This window comes from Lagopus muta, chromosome 8 (genome assembly GCF_023343835.1).
Source record: "Lagopus muta isolate bLagMut1 chromosome 8, bLagMut1 primary, whole genome shotgun sequence".
In the NCBI taxonomy this organism is placed as follows: domain Eukaryota; kingdom Metazoa; phylum Chordata; class Aves; order Galliformes; family Phasianidae; genus Lagopus; species Lagopus muta.
Genome location: NC_064440.1, coordinates 15,737,558 through 15,760,795, shown reverse-complemented (window position 1 = coordinate 15,760,795; position 23,238 = coordinate 15,737,558). Strand labels below are relative to the sequence as shown.

Here is a 23,238-nt window from a genome sequence, read left to right as displayed (position 1 = left end):
CCTCATTTCTAGATGGCTGATTTTTTTATTTTTATTTTTATTTTTTTTAGTCTGCTTTTATGTCTACTGTTTGATTTATATGACTTGTATGTAGCTAGAGGTAACAGTCTCTATATTTTCTTTCCTGCAGTGGTATACTGACAAAGACCATGGCATCAGCGGTCAAGCACATAAACACATTTATACCCATATGAGCCACTTCATAAAGCAGTGTTTCTCACTGCCCTAGCACAGCAATGGCAACACCTTTTTGCTTGTTAGTGATGGTATTTCTCCAGAAAACTCCTTAGCGAATGTACTGAACAAGTATAAACTTTTAAGATGACATTAGGGAGTCAGATCTTGGGATACCTGAGTATACAATGAAGCTCTAATCTTAATAATGATTTCTGTTGCCAAGTAACCATTGCATTTTTTTTTTTTTTGATTGTTTAATCAAGTCTTTAACATCACTAGAATGTATGTATGTAGGCTACAGACTTCTAGAAAGCACAGTACTTACTTAAATCAGGAACTTATGCTTTGATATTTCAATCCTTAAAAAAAAAGAAAAAAAAAAAGCAAACCTCCAGCTTGTCTACTGATGTAACAAATGCTGAAAATAACATCGAAGAGAAACTGACATGGTAATCATCATGTTTCCCCAAAAAATAATTATTTCTATGAAAATGTTGATAAAATTTTGAACAGATTTTGCTGAAATTACCCAATGTATCAGTAATTCTGCAACATTAATAATTTCTATGCAGATTAAAACAGTTTACTTCAGTCCCTTGAGTTATTATTTAACTGCAAACTCTTGGATTACAGTTGCAGAATCTTGCAAGGAAAGCATTCAACCAGCTTTTACCAGAGATTGTGAACGATACTTAAACCAGTGGCATTGAATTTGTTTCCTATCACTATACTCTGATATTTACTTACTTCACAGGGAAAAAGGCTGCAACTGTCAAAACCTGTACTGGTACTCTAGCAGATCACAGTTGTTTCTCCATGGGACAGAAATCTTTCTTTTTTTTTTTTTTTTTTTTTTTTTAATAAATAAAATCCTATTTTCCAATAAGTAAGATATATTCCTTGCAATCTAACAAAATAAATGCTACAATGCAACTTAGCTGTCACTTGAAGCAAGGACTGGACTGCAGCTCTCACATGATCAAGGTATTTAGCAAACCTGCCTTTTTCCTTGTAGCCTCCCTTTAAACTTCTGCTTTATCTTTGGCACTCCAGGTAGGCTTCTCCAGCTGAAGATAAGAATGACTTTCTCTTCATTTCACATAAATAGTACAAAAGGGTTGCATTTTTTCTGAAAAATGTGCTGCTTAAATTAATAAATGGTCATTAAGTTATGAAAAGTTGTATATTCTGTATTGCTGAAAATTCTGCTTAAGAACTTTGCTCCTAGAACGTTATAAAAGTACATCAATTCCATGAGAGACTTACAGTGAAATTTCTGTTTTTGTTTAGTGTACGGGATTGGAAGGTGATTAGCTAACACTTAGTTTCTTGATATTCGATGTCCATAAGTGATGGTACATTTCTATGTTATAAGTGATACCCGGTGCAAATACAAAGTACTTAACAGGTAGACAAAGAAGGAGGGGGGGAAGTTAGCTGTGAGTTATTACTTGCAGTTAAAGAGCTGCAAGTGATTCCTTAGAGATCAGAGAAGCAGTACTTTTTTTTTTTTTTTTTTTTTTTTTTTTTTAAGTGAAACTAAAAGTTATATAGTCTTCATAAGTCATTATGATACTGTTCTTTGTATCTGACCTACCTTACTGATGCTAGAGTCTCACTGGGAAATTGTTCTGGAATCTGAACATGTAGTTCTAACTTTATTTGTGAGGCAAAAGAAAGTACAATGCTAATTACCATCAATTAGAATTCTTGGTTTGAAAAGCAACTTCTAGGATATACTGCTATTGGAGCACCACGTAACTTTAAAAGGTTTATATGCATATATGCAATTCTTTCAATTGAGGTGTTCTAATGGGCATCAAATCAGCTTCTTCTCACCAGTAGATCCTCCCCAGTCCCAAGAACAACGCAGGATACGGGCAGTTAATAAGATGATAAAGTTGCCTCAGGGAATCAACAAACAGGGTTTCAACTTCACTTAAAAATGCATGACTACTGGAAAACACCTAAAACTGATATCACACAGGTAAGCCAGTTTCTTCTGTTAGTGTATAAAGCGAGCACTATGAACCAATTGTGGCCAAAAATCTGCCATGTTGCTAGATTTAGGCACTTATTGGCCAGTTAATTTTTTTTTTTTTTTCCTACATGAAAACGATGAATTTATGTTCTTTATTGGTACTTTACACAGTTTATTGTTCAGAGGCAGCAGAAGCCTGAAGGGCAAGTTAGAGTGGTTTCTCTGGCTGGAAAGCTTCCACTTCACATTCAAAACTTGGTTGAAACTCAGAGCATTTTAATAAGATGGAGGTAATACTTCAAACATTTGGGTTTTTGCAGTAGTACTGAACCTCAAGGACTACAAATTTTTTCAGAAGCAGAATTCTCGTGTGGTAAGAATTGCAGACACTCCCACAAGAGGGAGTAGCCAAGCCAGTGCTCAACTATTAGACACTTTAAATTCCTCAAAGCTACAGTATTTAAAATTGTATGAACTTACCTGTTGAACGGCTGGAGGTTTGAATTACTGCTGCCTGCTCCAGAGTGTTTCTCCCAAAAGCAAGAACCACCAACTCATGATCAATAAATCAGAATCTAATTCCCACTCTTCCTGGGACAGGTGAGTAATGTGCCATCCCTGATGGTGCACATACTGTTTGTTAGAGTCAGACCATGTATATCACCAACAACTGCATGCAGCTAACCAATGCCGACTGTATTACATGTTTCAATGAGGTTGCACTTTAATGTGCTTCCCAAGCTTCTGCATTGTACAGCACAGTCCTGCTCCATATTCAAATGTTAGGCAGCCATTTAATATTGCATACTTATTCTGAGTTTTGCGGTGTGAAAGTAAGAATTGAAAATTAGTTAGGATAAATATTTATTTTCACATAACATTTCTTAGTTGTGAAAAACACAATAGTCTATTCACATGTACACATAAACTCTTGTAATAAATTACATCCAAGAATTTAAATAATTTTGAGCAAGAATATGAAATTAGAAGTAAATATAGCACTACATTTTCTTTATATTGTGTGTGATTCAGAATGTTGAGTTTAACATCAGAATAGCATTTAAATTCACACAAGAATAGAGTAACTGTTTAAAAAAAAAAATAAAACACTCTGGAATACTGAACAGAAATACAGAATGCCATCGAATACACTGATTTCTTAATATTCTAAGAGTTGGTCAAGTGAAACTAATACATTTTGATTGTATATATTATCTGTAACAATGTCAGCAACATATTAAAACACCACCAGGCTGCTTTCAGGACAAACCAGTTTTGAACTTCTATACTAACCTTAAAACAATTGAAATCTTACAATTTATCATCGAGTACACAAAACAAAGCATTTAACCTTAATGTATAGGCTTTTTTTTTTTCATAAGTTCATAAACACAAACATTTAATTAAATATAAATCCTCCTTCATGTCCATTAGTTGTTTTTCCCCCATAAAAATAGCCTTTAATTGGGCTTTGATAATGCTAGGAAAAACTTAGAACAGTAACCCTAATTGTTTGCAGCAAAATGCAGTTGTTTATGGCTGAAGTAGTAGAAAGTAAATACACACACACAAAAACATTACAAGGAATACTTTAAATGTACTGGATATGAAAACTTATTCACTTGAAGGCTGTGAGAAGGTTAGCATGTCTTGGAAAGCTAGAGAACGTTAAAGCCCTGTCACTAAGTTGCTATAATAATCACAACAGTGTGAATTCTCTTTCTTAGGATTCAAAGCAGTAGTGACAGTTAGTCTTCATTTAATCATTTAAAAATTTACCTAAAAAAAATTAAAAAGTAGTAAATTGCAAATAATCCATAAAACTTTTGTTCCATGTTGCCTATTAATTCAGTACCTAATCTCACAGTCCTTGTTTTACACAAAAAAAACAGCCTGAAGGATCAGGCAGTAAGAAAACTGGTTATGAAAAAATGTGTTTGTAAAGAGCTTTAAAGCCACATTTTACTCTGCAATGCAGTTTTTAATCTTTTTATCAAGATGTACTTTATGGAATAGTTAAAATGGCTGTAACAAAACTGATAGAAGCATACCCATTTAAGTAAGTACATGCAATCTCTGGAATTAGTGTTCTACTTTTGTTAGTAGAGACAAAACAATAGAAATATCAACTTAAGTGGATGCGTTTTAGGAAAGAAGAGGAAAATCATTGGGCAGGTGTTGCAAATGCACAGGGTTATAGTTTGTATCTATAAAATTTTTCCTATTGTAAAAATAATAAATTCAGTAATGATGTAATGCAGTTATTTGGCCTACCACAGTGACATTCATACAATACAAGATACTGTAATCATGGATTGCTTTTTTTTTTTTTTTTTTTTTTTTTTTTTTTACAAATACTGTACCAATGTTTCACATCAAAGGATGTGGTGGTATTTTTCAACTAAGGTGATGAAATGTTTATAATAGATATTTTTAATAAATATAATATATATGACTATGTTCCAGTTACATACAAATTTGAATATTAAATACACTGTATTATAAATCAAGAAAAACTGCACAAATCCAGAATCTGACCCTGCAATCTCCATTGCAAGAGTAATCCATGACTTCAAAATGACAGTTTGAGGAGAAAAGGATTATACTTGTGAGTTTGTTCACAGGGTCAGATCAGTTCTGACTTTAAAAACAACTTTAATCTCAACTAGTCAAGATGGGTCTCCTAAAATCACTCCAGTAAAATGACTTAAAAAAAAATTGGAACAACTGTTTCAAGTTCACCATGAGTGAAGATTAAGTTTTCTCACACAGGAAAAGTAGCAAAATACAGTACAAACCTATTAACAGGTAAGTTGAATTTGAAAGAAACTGCTTGTTAATTTTATGATATGAATACTGATAAATGGTCAATACCAGCAAAGGAAATGAAGATTTTTGGCATTGGCAACTGCAGACTTTTGCACAGATAGCAGACAATGTAGACATTTAGACAAAGAGTAATGAGACAAACATTGCACTACATTACCTGTGCTAGTTTGAGATGAAAGACAAAAGTTACAAGATCAAATCAGTTATATCTATTGGCTGTGGCACTCCTTTCATTCATTTGTAAAAAAAAAAAAAAAAAAAAAAAAAGTTTTAGAACAGGTCATAGACAAGTCTCTCGGTCGACACCTTTCCCTGAGTCAGCTTTCTTCTCTTGTCTGATTTCAGCACTAGAAAAAGAAGAGGAAAAAAAAATGTTGCAGTTGCACTATCATACATATTATATATATGTATATACAGATCTGAAAACCAATACTGTACTGATATTATAATTAATTTTACATGCTGCATAACACAAACTGGGAAGCAAGTGAATGCTGCTGTGTTGAATGGTGCAGAAGACATCAGCCAGCAGTTTAGTGACGAGGTGAGTGGAGAACTTAAGATGTACAGAAAAACAAGTCAGCCAGCATGCAAGCAGGTAGGCACTTTTTTTTTGCAAATACAACTGTTAAATAGTAATAATGTACAGTTCCCAGACAATACCAGCATTTTCTTAAATGGCACAAACAAGAGGTTACAGTAAGTATTTCTTCAACACATATTCTGTTGCTTATACATTTGGAAGGAACGTTTCAGAAGTAAAGCAGTGCAAGCCATTTTATAGCTGTAGTATTTGGCTTTCAGTCTTCCCTGATGGGAGATGGGAGTGGCAGAGGGGCAGGGAGATGACAATATTCCCTGCTTGGATCTCAGTTTAGCGTATACTTGCTCACATACACACATAAGAAATAATGTATTTCCTAGTGGTTTAATTTTTTTTTTTTTTTTAATCAGCTAAAAGATCACATAAAAGCAGAGTTCAAATTCAGATTCAGTTTTTTTTTTTTTTCCCCCAATTAAACACTGTTGATTTGCCTACAGAAAGTAATATATGTGCAAAGCAGATGATATTCTTTTTTGTGAAGTGGGTCCTAATTTACAACAGCATAAATATTTAAATTTAAAAAGTTCAGTTGTTACAGTGAGTTTTAGTCACTACAAGAATGAAAAAATAGAAGAAATGCCACAACACAGGCAAATCAAGCCTTCAACAAAGAGGGGCAGGGTATCTAAACAGATGTTTCTGAGAACAAACCTCTATCAAGCACAACCTACCAGTTTTCATGGGAATAATTCCTTAACTAGAATGAATGAGAAATAGGCTGAGTTAAACAAGGCATGAAAGAAAGATCAATTCTCAAATTATTAATGTGATCATGAACAATTTTACAATCATCTGACGTTTTCCTTCATGTTAAAATTGCTTTAAGAAAACAATTCTATTCAGCCAAAGCTTACTTCTATGTCTATGGCTGCCTCTTCAGGTGTTAATGGAAATAACTGAAAAATACCAACTTCTGCCATGTCAACTGCCAGATCTGTCACCTTCTGTAGAGCAGTGATAAAACTGGGTATGCACACACTTCCTGTACACAAAGGACACACAAACAAATTCTTGGGGGATTAACTTAAAATGTAACAGTACAGCTGGCAGTTACCTGTGCTTAGCAAAAGCAAACACTGAGGATATACTGTGTCGTTAAAGCCTATATTATTTCCAGGCTTTAGCTGCCCCCGATACCAGGAAAGCCTTCCTTTTATTTAGGATTTGCATCCCCTGCAGATGTGGGTTAGGACAGCTAAAACTATGGTCAGATCTTCATATGTTTTGAAATTGCTGCTTGACAGATTTAATATTATAGGCAAAGACAGAAGATAGAATTGAGCACCAGGGCACCTATCAGGACAGGCTACACTCAAAAGCTGACTTTCAGATGCCTAGGTGTTTTAATGATAAAAAATTAAGGTATTAAGGTAGAACTCAGCTGCTTGCATGGTTAGATGGCTGCTAAGTAAATCTCAAGCAAGTAACCTCTTCAGATATGTAATACCCTTGTCAATCTGTGATGTTAGAATCATCACATACTCCTTTGTCTCCCTGTTGCTTGAAAGAGCAATCTCTCTCTCTGGAATCACTGTAGTTTATTATGGACTGGTCTGTCATTGCTCAAGTCAACTCAGTATTTAATTAGCGGGAAGTACTTTCAGATTTTATATATTTTGAAAATAGTTCTACATTGTTAATTGATCAGTCCTCAATTTAAAAGGCATTACATGAAATCATAGTACACTATCATAATTTAATTATCTCTATTAAATTTTAATGATGCCTTTAAAGTTCAACTATAGAAGTACATAGTAGTCCTTCTCCTACTGTCACATATACTTTCTTATACCAGTACCTAAAATTACCATTAATTACAAAATAATGTTTCCCCACACACCTCCCTGTGGTAAGACACCCCTCAGTAAAGGGAATTGCGTGGTACTTGATCATTTACAAAAATTATGACTGCTGCCTATCCTAAGCTTTCATTTTTTTCTCAGTGCTTACCTAGGACAAAGTTATTCTTAACTATATGTGTATATGCACATTATATGTGCATTCAGGATTTTAATGCTTTTTTTAGTTGTCTCTAATACAAAATCAATATTGTCTGTTATCACAAGCAAGCCCTCCAAATTCACAGTTCCTAGAATCTACTTCCATCTGTGAATCTGAGACAAACTAGAGTACATGAAAAAAGATTTCAGATTCTTCATTAGTAATTCATTTGCAACAGGACATTCGTATCTAAAACCCAACAGTGATCCCTTAGTTCCTTTTCACTTGAGTCCTTAGTTTTGTGAATGAAGATACACGAACAGAATAAAAATCTAGGTTGAGCCAAAGAAGCTTTTGAGAAAATGAACTGCTATTTTGCTGCAGTGTAAAAGCAAAACCATCTTTTACCATTGTTGTCTGAGCCACAGTCTCAGCATTGCTCTTTGCTCAGAGGATCTTTGAAAAATCTCAGGTAAAGAATTACATGTCTACATAATTTATCATAATATCAGAGAAAGTAACATCTACCAGAAAAATTACAACCCCTGAATACCCACTGGCAGTGAATTTCTTCTCTTTCTCCAGACTTGCACTGCCTGGGCAACAGAGGCATGTAAGGTAAGAAAATCATATTGCACATCCTTCTCCTGTGCACCACACCGATACCACTGTGACAGGATTGTTTTTAGCCTACATGTAAGGCAGAGGACAAAGCAGAACTACATCACTATTCTGTCTGTCAGTAAAATAGTATTAAAATTAATGTGCTGATCCATGGATGCTTGAAACGAAGATTCTGCAGTCGTTAACTGTTCATCTTGTTTATGCTGTTTAGGGAAAGGAATAACACTGAAAGGCAGCATGCCATTTTGGGGTGACAAAATTAAAAAGCAGTATTTCAGTACAAATTGTTTTCCCTTAGTGCATCTCTTCACCATAAAACGATGACTAGATATTTCAAACTTAGAACTTGTTTTGAATATGAGACTTAGAAATGTACAGAATATCACTTTGCCTTTTAAAAAAAGACAAATATACTGAAAAAAATTCAATTTAGCATTTAAATATCTTGTATCTACAGTTTCTGCTTTTAATATAATAAAATTCAAATTTTATAATGTTAAAGAGATGTGAAGAAAACATTTGCACATTCCTATTTCAAATGTCTTTTTATTCTGCCTCCCCAAAAATTACACAGTCAAGTCACTTGGGTTCCTAGACAACACCACTTTGAATTGGAAGATACGACCAAGGAAAAGTTTGGGGGAAGGGGTCTTACCTTTGGGGAAATCAGCTTCTAGATTGATTAGGAAGGGGAGCTTATGACAGAAATGTGATATGAAACAATTAAGTAGAAAATACTGTTACATTTTAAATTTATAAAATTGGAAAAATCTTATTTACAACAGTACTGTGCTTATACTTACTCCCGTTATACTTTTCTAGCACAGACAAAATATCATTGGTTCATTTTACATTTTCTGTGGATTAAACTTTAAGATATTTAACTATTTTGAGTACAACTGAAGTAGGCATGAAAAAGGTTACCAGAAGTGATGCAATCTTTAAATTATTTTCACTCCAATATTAGTAGATCACATCAAAATACTGGGCTCTTCATATAGCTATTTCCAGGGCAGTGATAACCACTTCTTTTTCAAGAGGGGAGAACAAAAGCAAGCAGAACAACAGCTGTTGTGCAATATCCAGGTGTAAGCTGGTGGTTCATTACACAAGCATTAAGCATGCTCAACTTCATTTTCTACTGTAGCATAATTAAGGTACATGCAAATATTTGTGTTATGGGGTTTTTTTGTTTGTGTTTTTTTGTTTGCTTGTTTGTTTGTTTTAATAAATACACATAGTGTATCAGTGTTTTGACCTTAGAATATTTCACAGGACAGAAGCAAAAGGAAACCTCAAGAACTAAAACTGCAAGATGCTAGAAGTATTTCTAATCCCTAGCAAAATGCTCTAATATCGGTTTGAATCTGTAAGCATAACATAGTAGGAAAAAAAAAAAAAAGATTAAAACCTTTTAGAAGGAAAGCTTGACTCCTTATCTTTTGCATTCTCAGAGGATATCAACAGTGTCTTCCACACAGCAGTTTTTGCCATCTCATCAGAAATGTTTATCACAGATGGATCATCTCTAGGCAAGAATAAAAGTAAATACACAATAAAACAATTGGCAATCATTCTTTGTTAATTATTAACTATACAAAAGCCCTTGGAAACTGATAGTGGTGACAATAAACAAGCAATACAATTTAAGACAAATCTTGGCACATTTTTAGAATGTTCCTCATCTAACAGCAATTAGTTACACAATATATTTTATTGATGTTAATATGATTAACAACTAATAGAAAATTTTAAAATTTAAAACTTCAGAATAGTCCTGAATAGAATAGTTCAGAATTGGCTACTAATTTCACGCTAAATAAAAGTTAAGAATATTCTTAAGTGCATTATGATATTATTTGTCAGATGTTCCTTGAACATAGGCCCAGAGGCATGGGCCACCAGCACCATCTCCAGGAAGCCTGTTCTGTGAAATCAAGTATTTGCCCAAGATCTCACAGTTTGCCAGTGGCATAGCTGGATTTAACAAGAACTCTAACAGCTCCAAACAGTTATCAAGGTACTTATGTTTGGAAACATCAGCCGCTTTGAAAACAATTTAAAAGCTATCAAAAACATGAAAAAGTCAAAGATTTAAGTGATCTAAAAAAAATGCCCTGATAAAACAAGATAATCAGTAGCTTTAATCAGTAATGTGTAGCCCTTAGCTGCTTTGAATATGTATTTTTACACATAAGAGTAATAATCCTTGAAGAGTTTGTCTGTACATTATTTCCAACTCTGGCTAATACATGGTTTGACACTAAGACCTCAGTAAACTTGTTTTCACATTGTTTAGGGGAATCCCTTTATCAACCAATACATTGATCCTTCTTTTCAGCTGTAGGCCTGAGGCCCTTGCAGTAAAGAACTGTACAAATTATTCAGGCAACTTTAACTAAGCAAACATGCTATAAATTGTATATTGCTAATATAAAACAGAACAAAATGTGTAGAGAAAAGAAAATGAACATTAGAAATGTAGGATTTTTCAGATACACAGACAGTACATTACATCTATTTGCCTTAGGATACGTTAAGATAATATTAAAATATAAGATATGGCCATTCTGGGACAGTGTTCTACAAATTTGTGGTAATGCAGAGATTCCTATCAGCGGATATTTCCAATCTTCATTATTAACTTTCTGAAAACTGTCAATGAGAGTAAGGTCTTTGTTCTGGTCAGTAATAACACACTTGACAAAACAGAACGTTTTGTACGAAAATGTTCCATCATTCCATTATGCCTCATCTGCTCCAGACAACTCTTAATTTACTTACTATCTCACACAGCTAGGATCTTAATTAGAATGTTACAAAACATGATACTGTAAAGAGCCTAGGCTTTTTTTCCAGTATGTTCAAGACTGTTCTTGTTCCCTAGCAATCATGAGAGTGAAGGATTTGTCTTTTCTACACCTTCCTTTCACACTGTATATATCAGAAGCCAAAGTTGCTTCTGAATAGCCGAATCCTGCTATCTTGTCCAAGGGCAAATGAAGTCCTCTTCCTAAGGACTGTGATATCTTATGGAAATACTAGAAAGGGGTACAGCTTGTTAAACACTGCATTATATGGTTCAGTGCACAGGGCTTACTCTACTATCAGACGTGCATTCTCCTAACATTCAATGAACATTAAGAATAAATATGATGGCATGTTTATTTTTATTTAATTGCAACTCACCTAAAAGAGGAAATGTATATTTTACCTGTAATGTCCTTCTAGTGGCAATTGAACAGTCCCTTCCTCTTCCATCGCTAACATACTTTGCTCTTCCTAGGAAGAAGGAACTTAAATGTGAGACAGGATATATTGTTGTGAAAACTTAATTATAAGCATCTTACCCCTTAATATTTACTATTTGTTAATGATTCCTAAAATAAGATTCTCAACTCTTAATTTGAATATTCAAGATTGACACCCCTCTATTTCGAAGCAGTATCTCCAATTAATGTTACTTATCAATACCAAATAGAGGAGACACTTTTTTAATAAAGACAACTTTGTAATGAGATGGTGAATTTTAAATATCACACAACCTAGACACACGCATAGCATCATTAACATATGAAAATTAAGGCAGTCAAATTTAAGTTTGTGCACACAGTTTAAATACTGATTGAAGTTTTAATGCAATGAAAGGTAGTGCAACAAGATGCCAATATTAGTTTCCACCTAAACAGGGAAAATAAATTTTTATGATTCTATGAGAACTAGATGTATCTACAACAAATCTATTGTCAAATAATTACAACTTTAGGAAATCTAAGGGGGAAGGGGAGAACAAAACAGCCTCCCCCTCCTGTCTGAGACAAAGAAAAAACAGCCTGTCTTTCAGACCATAACAGCTCATGGCTCCACAGGTATGAGCTGAAGGAAGATTCTGAAGACTCCCCACCACTGTTAGGTCAGGAAAACCAGAGCAGTCATGACAAGACATTAGCTATAAAGCAAAACCTCTGAAATAAGGGTGGCTTAAGGCCTAAATTACTGGCAACCGTGTAAGTAGGTGATTCTGTACACTTCCCCAGAACCCACATGGCTCTTGTAATCAATGTTTTCATACATAGCAAAACAGCTGCCAGGAGGTTAACATGCCTTCATGTGGAATAACTATCAGATCCTGCCCTATACTGTTGCACTGTGTGTGTGTGAACATAGCAACACACAAGGACCGCCTGTTCTTTTTTCCCTTTATTAGATGGCTTGGTAACAACTTACCCTGGTGTTTAGTGAAAAGCATGATTTAAAGTGACATTGGCTTTCCCAAAAAGAGAAGCATGTCATTCCCTGGCCAGCCACCCAAAACCTGACAAATCTCACACACGTTTGTAAATTGGCATTAGCTAGAAGAATTGAGGTGATTTTCCAGTTTCCTCCATGTTTTACTACTACAGCTATTTTAAAAGTTGCGATTTTTTTTTTTCCTCCAAATGGGAGAAGTCACTTTTGTTCATTCTGGTCTCAGAAAGACTTGATTACATCAAATTGCTGACAAAGAAGATCTGTGAGAAGAAGGCAAAAAAAATATCCACTATAAATGTAGAATGCCGTGGAAAAACATGGCCTAAAAATATAAAAACAACTGAAGTGATGAAGTTAGGATCCAATGAAGTTTCAGATCTTGTCAACTATATTTCTGAATATTCTTGTGGGTAGAATACTTCTATTTTTAAAAGCCTTGTGATAGCAACTCTCCAATTAATTCCTTAGGCTACATGTCAGAAGTTTTATTACTAGTTAATTTTGTCATTTCCAGGCTTCACAGCTTTATAAGTTTTTGACAGTTGAACAGTTTTAATAATAGCTTCAAATATTTAGAAATGCCAAAATATGTAAAAATAGCCTCTCAAAACAGACAGTGAATGAAATAAAGTAACACCAGTAGATTTTCCCAATTTTGTTTTATGCTGCCATCTTACCAAGTATGAGAAGCAAAGTGACAAATAACCAAAATATAAGAGTAACAAATTTTTCCTGTAACCAGACCCAAAAAAAGAGACATATCTTAATTACTTTTGGTTACTCTGAATTGCTATGACAGCTAAATACTGTGATGAAATAACAGGGTTTTTTTAATTATTATTTATATAGTTCAAAGGGGAAAAAACAAACCATGCACTTGAACTTCATCCTAATATCTTTTCAGGCACGTACTAAATAGTAACCGTGGTATTACCTAGGTAGAACTTTTTCCCAAAACGAATTTTGTTAAAGTACATAACATGCATTAAAGAAACCAAAGTTACGTTCTCCAGATCACAGCTGAGGCAGTGAGTTGTCAAAGGTCACAAAAGAATGCAAAAGGGAGAGAAAATTAGTCCTCATGACAAAGTTCAACTTATTAGCTCATGTCCTATTTCTGTAAACCGACTTACCAAGGGGAATCCCTACACATACATTTTCACTGGTCTCAGATACCTCATGGCTTCTCTGAGGATAAATTGCTGATTTATCCATTCACATTATCTAGTTCTTGCAGTACACTTGTACCACCAAAATCTTATGCCTCATGGGTCCCAGGCCTTTGCAAAGTCTCCAGGGTAACTTAGAAATTGCAACTCCTGTACAAAAAAGTGCCCAGAGCACTGAAATTACCACAGCCTTCCAAGACAACATTAGAACAGCCTAGACCTTTGCCTCCTCATGCCACAACCACCTTACATCATACTAGGGCAGGACACACAACAGACATTTAAAAGAACAAGGCACTGACATATTCTTACAACTGCTTCCACAGTTAGTGCTTTTCCATCAAGACCTGTCCTTCACTTATTTGGACCTATGACTTAGGAACACAATCCTAATGCCCCCTAACAGTTGGCATTCAATCAGGTAGATATGAATAATGGCAATAGAGGAGAAAGCTATCAGGGCCCCCACACAGGAAGTTACTTTGTATTCCTTCAGCTTAACACAATATTCAAACAAGCAATTCAAGAAGTGCATTCTAGTGGAAAATATGATATCAGATGCAAAACTGATTAGAAAACTAAAGTCAGAAATCTGAAGATTTGATTAACAGGGTAAGCAAAATCACTGACATTTTTTCACTAGAAAGTGGAAGTAAATGGTTTCTGCAGTGGCAGAAGGGAAATGCTCATCCAAGATATAGCAAATCTGCTTGTTGCATTGAATATGCCTTCATTACAGAATTTTTCTCTAATTGTCTAAAGGAGATATTGGTAACATGTTACCAAAAAAAAAAAAATTAAAACCTAACCAACCAAACAGAAAACAACAAAACCATGCAAACAATAAAACCATCCAAACGATGAAACCACCATCCCAAAACAAGAAGAATCCACACCTGAAACCAGGACCCACCTCTTTCTCAGCGTCTTCTAGTTTCTTTTTCTTGCTCTCAGGCATCAAATCATCTAACCAACTGAGCTCCCGTTTAGTGAAAAAAAAATCCATGAGTTTTCGGACAAACACCAAAGCTAAGACCTGTAATGATATTTATTTAAAGAATTAGGAAATTAAACAAACAAAATTGACAGTTCTACTTCCAAAAGTCACCACAGTTTTTCAGCTGGAATGTTATTGTTCATACTGGACAGGTCAACACCTGGACTTCCTTTATTTGGAATTAGTGTGAATTGAAGCATTTCACAATGATGGAAGTTCAGTAGCTATCTTTTATTTCACATTAGTGAAATAGTCAAGCAAACATCAGTTAACCAGCTGGACAGATTCTTATTTCCAGCAAGGCATAGAAACAAAGTTCCTCTATGCAATAAACAGTCTTCCTTACTAAGTAACCGTTCTTTCTGTAAAACAGGTTAAGCACTGCTCCTTAAACAAAAGCATCATATCAATTTCTAAAATTTGAAAGAATTTTCTTTAAGGAAATACCGTTGGACCATCCACAGCTATAAACTTAGTGCAACCTAGACTCAAATTTGAGTTCATATACATAACTTTATTTACATAACATAAATTGACCTTGCACACTGAATGAAAGCAATATTGTAATTAACCATCCACAACTAACTTTTTTGTTCAATAACAACGACCCAAAATTAAGAAGAAAATGAGTTTTTAGGGGAAATAAAAAATATTCCATACCATCATGGGAAAGACAATAGCAGCTCTTGAAACCTTTATAATCCATAGGAGTACAAGACAACTCAGCTGAATTACAGTGAAGAGATGGACTTTTCTAAGAGGAACATGCCTCAGATAAATAAAATCTGGCTGATGCTTTGCAGGCATCCAGAATAATTTTATCCTGTCAAAAAGCTGAAAGAGATATTTTTAAAAATTTGCATCAAAACATGCTGATATTTACAGACTACATAAGATAGCATGGTTATCCTAAGAATCGTGTTATTATAAACATAAAAACTGCAGAAGTTCAAGTTCATAGAAAGAAACTACCACAGTTACAATCATAAGCTATGAATCTGTGCGAGTCCAACAGTGGATATGCAGTCCTCTCTCTGGTCAAGCCACACCAGTAAGAATAAGAATCACATTATTTATGAAAAATGTAATTATTTCATTAGTCATACTTGTCAAGTTCCTTTTTTACACTTGTCTCATGTATTTTCTATTGCAGATGTGCTGAGGTACACTTGAAACTTTGGGTTTGTTTCAATCAGATGGGCTACAATTTATTGCCATGCCAATTAACGCTACAGTAGTCTACAAGAAATGGCACATAAATACTCCATCTGACTGCTGAAGTGCCTGGCTTGCACCAGGAGCTCATACTTAAGGCCACTGCAAGAATGCTGCCCTTCCTCTAAGCCTGTCCTACAGCCCTAAAGCCATAAGTTTAGCAGCAATTAAGTAAAACAGTTCCACCAGCTGGGGAATTTATTTACAGAGGAAAGATCTTCCAAATCACACCTCAGTTTTATGGCACATATACAAAAGCTTCATATAGGCAAAGTTCAAGATCAAGTATGTAATTACAAAGGCACTAATCTGGAAGCTGAAAAGGCAGCAGGCAAACAAATGAAAGGGGAGACGGAGAGGGATGAGAACCCAACATTTGTTACACAGGTTTTAGATTCAGTGAAATAAGCATCTAACAAAAATATGGAGCACAGTGCCTAAAGGAAATATCCTAGTTAGAGAGAATCCATTCTCCTTTTTAAGTGAGTCACTTTCAAGAATTTAAGGCTGGCAAGATTCCTTTAAGATCACATAGAAAATAATGAAATAATTGAATAAAATTAGCTCCACATGTAATAGAAAGCACTGTCAGGCACACACTCCGTGAATGCATTTTACCTGAATCCCCTTTAGAGATGAAGCACCCATGTAAAGGAATACTCCGTAAAGTACAGGCATAGGGATAAACTGCACCAAAAAAAAAAAAAAAAAAAAAAAAAAAGGAAAGGAAAGGAAACACATTAAATAGAATTTTAAAATATTAAATGCTAAGCAGTTGAAATTCAATGTGCCATATGCCTGCATTAATCAGACAGGTTGTAAACTCAGATTCCTCAATTACAAATTAATAACGATACTCAGAGTATAAAGCAAAAGACTAATCTGGCTCCATAGTTTTATTCTCCTTCCATGGCCAGAACTGAGGCCAACATATTTTATTCACTATTAATAAAATTAACAGAACTGCAAGAAAAATGTGTGTGTTAGATTCATACTGAAATATTTTACTTAAAGGACTGCTCAAGAGGATCTGAATAGTAGAATTATAATCCTCAAAAACCTGTTCATGATACACGCAGAATATTTCATATATAGCCAATGGAAAATTTCTATACTGTAAGCATTTTAAAATGGTGGATGATTTTCATGGAATGGCATGGAAAAGAGCACTTAAAATATTCAGACACTCATGTATGAAGTGTGTAGTTACAAAATATTTCCGTACATAAATATCTTTTTTATATACTTAATGCATAAAATTTGTCTAGTTTGCTTTCACTAATTATTACATACATGTATGTAATAAAATACTGCACAAGTTCTAAAGGCTTACTCCCTTTACTGTGACAATGTGCAAGTCTAAATTCTGATTTTACTGAAGCCAATGGCAGTATTTACTGATTTCCCTGTGGCCTGACAATTCTTAAAAATATTATAAAAATAAAGTTGATATTATAGCACTTGACTTGACACATCCAGTTTCAGGACATTGGTGAGCAGCATAGGGCATGCTGACAGCATGAGATAATTTTTCGGTTCATGCCAAGTAATCAACCACAAAGAGTCTCCTGCAACTGTGGAAATATTTTTTAAATTAGCTAGTAATCACAACATTTTTTAAAAGTATTTGAAGACATTTACTTAATGATATAGCTCAGCCAGGCTGGCTCATAATAATATTTGCCTTGAGCCCAAAGTACAGAGAAAAGATAAATCTTGATACGTTACAGGTCAATGGTAGAATTTATTTTGACTTCAGTAAGACCAGACTTTTATTACAAGGCTTCTGCTACACAAATGTTACGTGTCCAAAGCTGTTTCATTACGCAAAATTAGAATTCCATTTTAGATTATCATTGTGAATCTAAACATGATAGTAACATGCCTGGAAAAGACATTAAGTAATATAGTAACAACAGTGAAATGTTCTGTGCAGTGCATTATTATTTAGCATTTCCTTATTTCCCCCAAATTACCTTCAGAATACTTGTCAAAAAGACAGATGAGCCCATGAGTACAAAAATCATGAGCCCTGTGACTCTTTGCTCCCGGATTCCAAGAAATTTCGGCTGTTCCCCTGGAGCAGAACACTCTGATTCCAGTTTTAAGCTGTTCACATGAGAAATAGAGAGGACAGTGGCTGCAACAAACCACGGCAATCCCATAATGGAACACACTCCAAGCATGACGGCCACCATGAGTAAGTCAAGATGGTATCCACACCCTTTCTGTTTAAGAAGGAAAAAATAAAAATAAAAATAAAAAAGATATAAGATGACACCTGCATTAAGGAGAGCACTCCTGGCAGGCATTCCTAATGAACAGCTAGAGATGATTTAAAATTCTGTGACTTATAGCAAAAAAATCACTTTCTCCTAAAGCGGTATCCAGGCTGGGGCAGTAGTGGTGGTAAACCAGTTATCTAAGGGGATTTCCTGAGTTCCTGCTAGCTCACATGAAACAATTTTGTTAGTCACATTCCTGTTATCAGTAAATGTATGTATTATGAGTCCAAAACAATTTTGTGCCACAATAATAAGCAGAAATTTTATCATAGAATCATAGAATCACTAAGGTTGGAAAAGACCTAAAAGATCACCCAGTCCAACCGTTCACCTATTCCCAATAGCTCCTACTAAACCATGTCCCTCAACGCAACATATGAGATAACATTATAACATTATAAATGAGATAACAGCAAGAAAATGGAAGATACAAGTATTTTTCCAGTTTAACTAAATCTCTTAATAACATCGGATGCTAGTGTGCAGACCATCCACTTGTACAGCCAACTTTCCTTGCAAATTTGAAAATTGCTGATGAACTGCATCAAACTTGGTCACACAAATGTTTCTTAGCATAGCTGGAAAGAATATTTATTTTCTGATTTAATAAGGCTCCTGAAATGCTATTTAGCTGCAAGTTTTTTTCCTTTAAAAAGTCAGGTAATGATTTATCTCCACAAAATTCTGCAATATGGCAACAAATTCAATGTCATGGTCTGATGAAGCAGCGACGTTCATGCAAACAATAATATGTTGAACCATAACTTTGCCTGCAAACCCATGCAAATGCATTTTGACATAAAAAAAGTAACTAAACTAAACTTGGAAAGGTTTGCTACAGCGACTGCCAAAAACTGAAATGCAGAATTTGCTATGGGAAGTATATAAAAAGAGGGGGAAAACGAGCTGGAAGCAAACAAGTCATTTCTTTCTGAAGACAACTTTTTTTTTTTTTTTTTTTTTTTTTTTCTAAAATGGGAAGTGTCTGGGTTTATGAAAATGTAAGCCACATGAAAATGCCATCTTATTTACTTACATTATTTGAAAAGGGGAATTCATATAAAGAAAATTTTTAAAATGCAACTCTAGCCACCTTCCCTCACTCCCTCAAAGCACTTATAAGTCTTATTTCCAAGACATATCTTAAACTCAGAGCTGCGTCAAACAAAGATATTAGTTACATGCACAACGCACTCAAAGAGTCTAATTCTAAATCCTAAGAGAGACACCTTTTTTTACCTTCTGACACATTTATAAGGAATGTATCTGCTAATGCATACAGAATCTGAGAGCATTTCCTCACATTCATACATGATCTGAGGAACCTGACATATGGGAAGAAAAGGAAGCATAGCAACAGGTGATGCTACACCAGACCCCAGCAAAACTAAAACGCAGCAAGACAAGGGGGCAGCCAGGAGGACCATCTGACTCCCAGATGCCAGTGCTGAAAAAACACATTCCAAAGCTTGGCAGCAAATTCCTGCATCTGTCAAGTTAACCACATGCAATGCTATGGATTGACATGAAGAGCCAGGCTGACAAAGAGGGCAAAAAAAGAACATATCAAATGTCACAATCATCCAAGAAGAGGCAGTGCAGAGTGAAGGTTGCAAATGCATTTGCTAAAGCAACTTGGGATTGGATTCCTGCTTATTAAAACTATGTCAAAAAAAAGCCTAAGCTTTCTGCATATACATGTACAGAAACCTGCTGCTACATTTTGCCCAACAGTTTTTCAGAGGGGTGATGTCCCTTTTTCTCTCTCCATCTGTAGGCAGCTGAAGTGTTAGAGAACAGAGCAAAGAGTTGCCCTATGTTTGAAGAACCCATTGTGCCTCTAAAGTTCAGTTTTATTCTCTTTTTATTTAGGAGGAAGAGCAAACAAAAAAAATCCCATATTACAGAATGGCCCCCAGTCTTTCAAAAACCCATTCTGCAGAACAACACTATCAATATCTGAAGAGGCAATCAATGTGATTAAGGAAATGATTAACTTCATGATTTTTCTCTTGAGATTAATTGATATCATACTACAAATAAATCATTGAAGAAAACACTGTCTTGATTCAGAACCTCTGTTCCAAATCATACGAGCAAAGACTTTTCTAAGGTAACAGATCAAAGACACAGGGCATAGGTACCACATGGACAAACAGGAAAAAAGTGTAACAGTATAAAGGAGCACTATATTAAATAAATTAGCATCCTTGAGTAGATGAAGCTACATGATTGAAAATGACAATGAAAAGTATTTGATGGAATACCTTTAGTTTATGCTCTTTTCTATTTATAATGACAGCTGTAATCTGCTGGTCCATAAAAATAAGGATAGTACAAAGCAGAGCTGGAATTACAGCAGCTATCACTGTCCACCAAGGATTAGGCCCCAAAGGAGTAATAAACCATCCACGATCATCTCTGGTGGGCTACAAAAAGAAAGACATGCATGGCTAGTCAGAACTCTAAGGACTATGTATGCGAGAACACAGAAAAACGTTTCTAGCATTCAATTTTCTTTAAAATGAATAAATAATCTCTCTATATGAAACAACAGAAAAATGCTAAACTTCCCATAATATAAAGATGACAAAGTATATGTAATATAATATATTGCGGACTCAGGTGTATTTGGAAAGAGTCAGTTACACAGGTCATTATTCAGAGCAGTTGTTTAGCACTCAGTGAGCACAACAAATTCACATACTTCCTGACAATAAAAGCATGATAAAATTACTAAAAAATTACTGTAGTGCACTAATATTTTTTTTTCAAAATAATCAGGCTGTGCAACTTATCATCAAATTACCTTAAAAGCGTTTGGAACTTGAAGTTTTGGTGATGGGATCCCAATGGCATAGTCAATTAAAACCATGGACAAAATAGTAAGAAAGACAGCGAAATCGCTGACAACAGATCGTACCTATCAGGAGAAACAACAATTTTAACCACACCACTTACATGGTTTAGGACCTACTAGAACTTATTTCTCTTCAGAGTTCCATTTTTTGCTTACAGATAAAAATATTTATTCTAGTTCAAATTTTTTAACAGAGGACAGATAATAGTGTCCACTTTACCAGCAGTAAACTGAATTTGCAAAACAAATGCAATTAATTCTTGCACATAACTAACCACAACTTCTGAATTAAACAATGTGACACACCTTTGTTGGGAAGTATCGGCTAGTTTTGAACTGCTTCAGTGTGGATGACAGAGTTACTGTAGAAAAAAATAAGATGACAGACCAGAAAAGGACATCTGGAACATAAGGACCATGGTGACCACAGGCTCGTCCAACAAATTCTCCATGAAGCTTTTTACATTCCTATAAGAGAGAACAAAGTAGTATTGTTCTGAAAAATATCCATGCTTATTCTGGTAATTTCTTTCCCATTCCTTTCCTAAGTTGCAAGTAAACTAGACTGTATTTAGAAATATTACAATCTTCTTTAGGCATTCTTTTAAAATTAAGACTACTTGTATTTCTATCTGATCTCAAAAGTATCTCTGAAAAGCCTCAAACTCTCAAAAGAATCACGGTTTTTAACCATATTGGATAATGGAGTCACTAAGACATAACATAAATAATTCGTATAAAACTAGATATATTTAAAACAGAACATGTACATATATTTACTTTATGCCCCAAACTTCCCAATTTGAAAGTTTGGAAGAAAAACAAAACAAAACAAAACAAGAGAAAGGCTACTCCTGATATATCCACATGAAATGACTTTTTGTTTTAGCTCCACAGGCCAAGCAGTTGATAGAAAAGCTGCTTCGAATGTATAGTATTAGCTTAAAACGAGACCAATACTTTTAATACCACATGAGGGCAGCACATTCCACAAATTACCTTTTGCTTTAAAAAAGCGATCGGGCAAAACACAGCAAAATCCAAACTCTGTATTAACTTTACTGAATGTAATTTAAGATCAACCATGCAGGCATGCAGTAGAAAACATTTCTAGTAATTCTCCAATAGTATCCTTAGTTGTTACACTTCTTCCAAGGAGACAAGCTAAGGAATAGAGAGCAGCTATAAAAATAGGAACTACAAGCTCTGGACTTGTAATTCTTTCCTTCTCCTTACTCAACCCCCTCCACACATATTAAGCAAAAAGAAACACAGCATCCAGCAACTCCAGACAGCAGTATCCTGGACAGATCAGGATCTTATTGTTCCAAACATACTGGGTCACTGTGGCTTGCCATTTTATGAGAAACAGTCTATGAGCAAAGGGCTGGCTTGAAAAAAACCCATCATTTCTATTTGAAGATTTGAAAGCATTGAGATAAAACTATACCTATACTAGGACTCCTGAAATAAACATGATGTGGTTTTGATTGATGAAATAGGTTATAGATGTGTCAACTGGGGAAAAAATATATAAATAATCAGAAAATCAAATAGAGAACTTGTCCAAGTCTGAGCTAGTACTTGATGCTGGGAGAACATGGGGATGAAATTCACTGTTTAAGAGGTACCAACGCCATCTACTGAAAAGTACTTTGTCACCATTAGAATAAGAACTCTTTTCATGCTTGGTTTGTCCTAGATTGTAGAAAGCAAAACAAACAAACAAAAAAAAATTAAAAAAAAAAAAATTGGTCTTCCTATGTTTTTTAAGAGAAGATATTTGTCCTTCATGGCCAATTTATGTAATCAGAAACTCAGAACTTATAAATCTGACAAAAGAAACAAGAAAAATTAATCTTCAGAATACACAGAGAGGCTGACCAAATTTTTAAAGATAACTAAGTCTAATCTTTTACTGCATTTCAACAGGAGAACTGAAGTTTCCTGAGGATGCAACAGAAGCAAACATAAGAAAGTATGAAAAAAAATGGGTATTTATTTGACAACTGTAGTAATTCATGGGTAAAGATGGCCAGTTACACTGCTACCCATTTAAACTCAAGTTTTGGTAATAAGCTTTTGAGAAGTTTTAAAGGGCTTTATATAATGCAGCTGGTCTTTTACATTTATATTTAAAACAAAATCTGTTACTTTAAATCTCTTCAGCTGCAAATGTACTCTGAAAAACACTGTCAGAGATCTGAGAAAGTGAGAGGAGGAGTCTGCCCCTGCACAGATGCTATTTGAGTGTGCTGCAGTTTTGGGAATATTCATTCTGGTTTGCTGGAATTCCTCAGGCCAG

General features: G+C 34.7%; 2 protein-coding genes across 7 annotated transcripts in view; one reads left to right on the top strand and one right to left on the bottom strand.

The window, feature by feature from the left end:
* Positions 1 to 5,263, top strand: part of DPP4 (dipeptidyl peptidase 4) — a 43,287-nt gene extending 38,024 nt beyond the window's left edge. Inside the window, exon 26 of the mRNA XM_048954027.1 lies at positions 131 to 5,263. Coding sequence (XP_048809984.1) covers positions 131 to 229 — 99 coding nt within the window. The 3' untranslated portion in view covers positions 230 to 5,263. The remainder of the gene's footprint in view (positions 1 to 130) is intronic.
* The window catches only part of SLC4A10 (solute carrier family 4 member 10), a 155,490-nt gene continuing 133,254 nt past the window's right edge, over positions 1,003 to 23,238 (bottom strand). For 3 of the 6 annotated variants that reach the window (XM_048954024.1, XM_048954020.1, XM_048954021.1), the window contains exons 16-26: positions 21,240 to 21,401; positions 20,883 to 20,996; positions 20,341 to 20,502; positions 17,765 to 18,016; positions 16,407 to 16,475; positions 15,234 to 15,407; positions 14,490 to 14,612; positions 11,371 to 11,438; positions 9,568 to 9,684; positions 8,812 to 8,851; positions 1,003 to 5,334 (exon numbers count right to left, since the gene is read on the bottom strand). In XM_048954024.1, the coding sequence (XP_048809981.1) occupies positions 8,839 to 8,851; positions 9,568 to 9,684; positions 11,371 to 11,438; positions 14,490 to 14,612; positions 15,234 to 15,407; positions 16,407 to 16,475; positions 17,765 to 18,016; positions 20,341 to 20,502; positions 20,883 to 20,996; positions 21,240 to 21,401 (1,254 nt within the window). In that variant the 3' untranslated portion in view covers positions 1,003 to 5,334; positions 8,812 to 8,838. Of the gene's footprint in view, positions 5,335 to 6,262; positions 6,289 to 8,811; positions 8,852 to 9,567; positions 9,685 to 11,370; positions 11,439 to 14,489; positions 14,613 to 15,233; positions 15,408 to 16,406; positions 16,476 to 17,764; positions 18,017 to 20,340; positions 20,503 to 20,882; positions 20,997 to 21,239; positions 21,402 to 23,238 lie in introns of all 6 variants that reach the window. The other 3 variants (XR_007378726.1, XM_048954023.1, XM_048954025.1) reach the window with 3 other exon arrangements.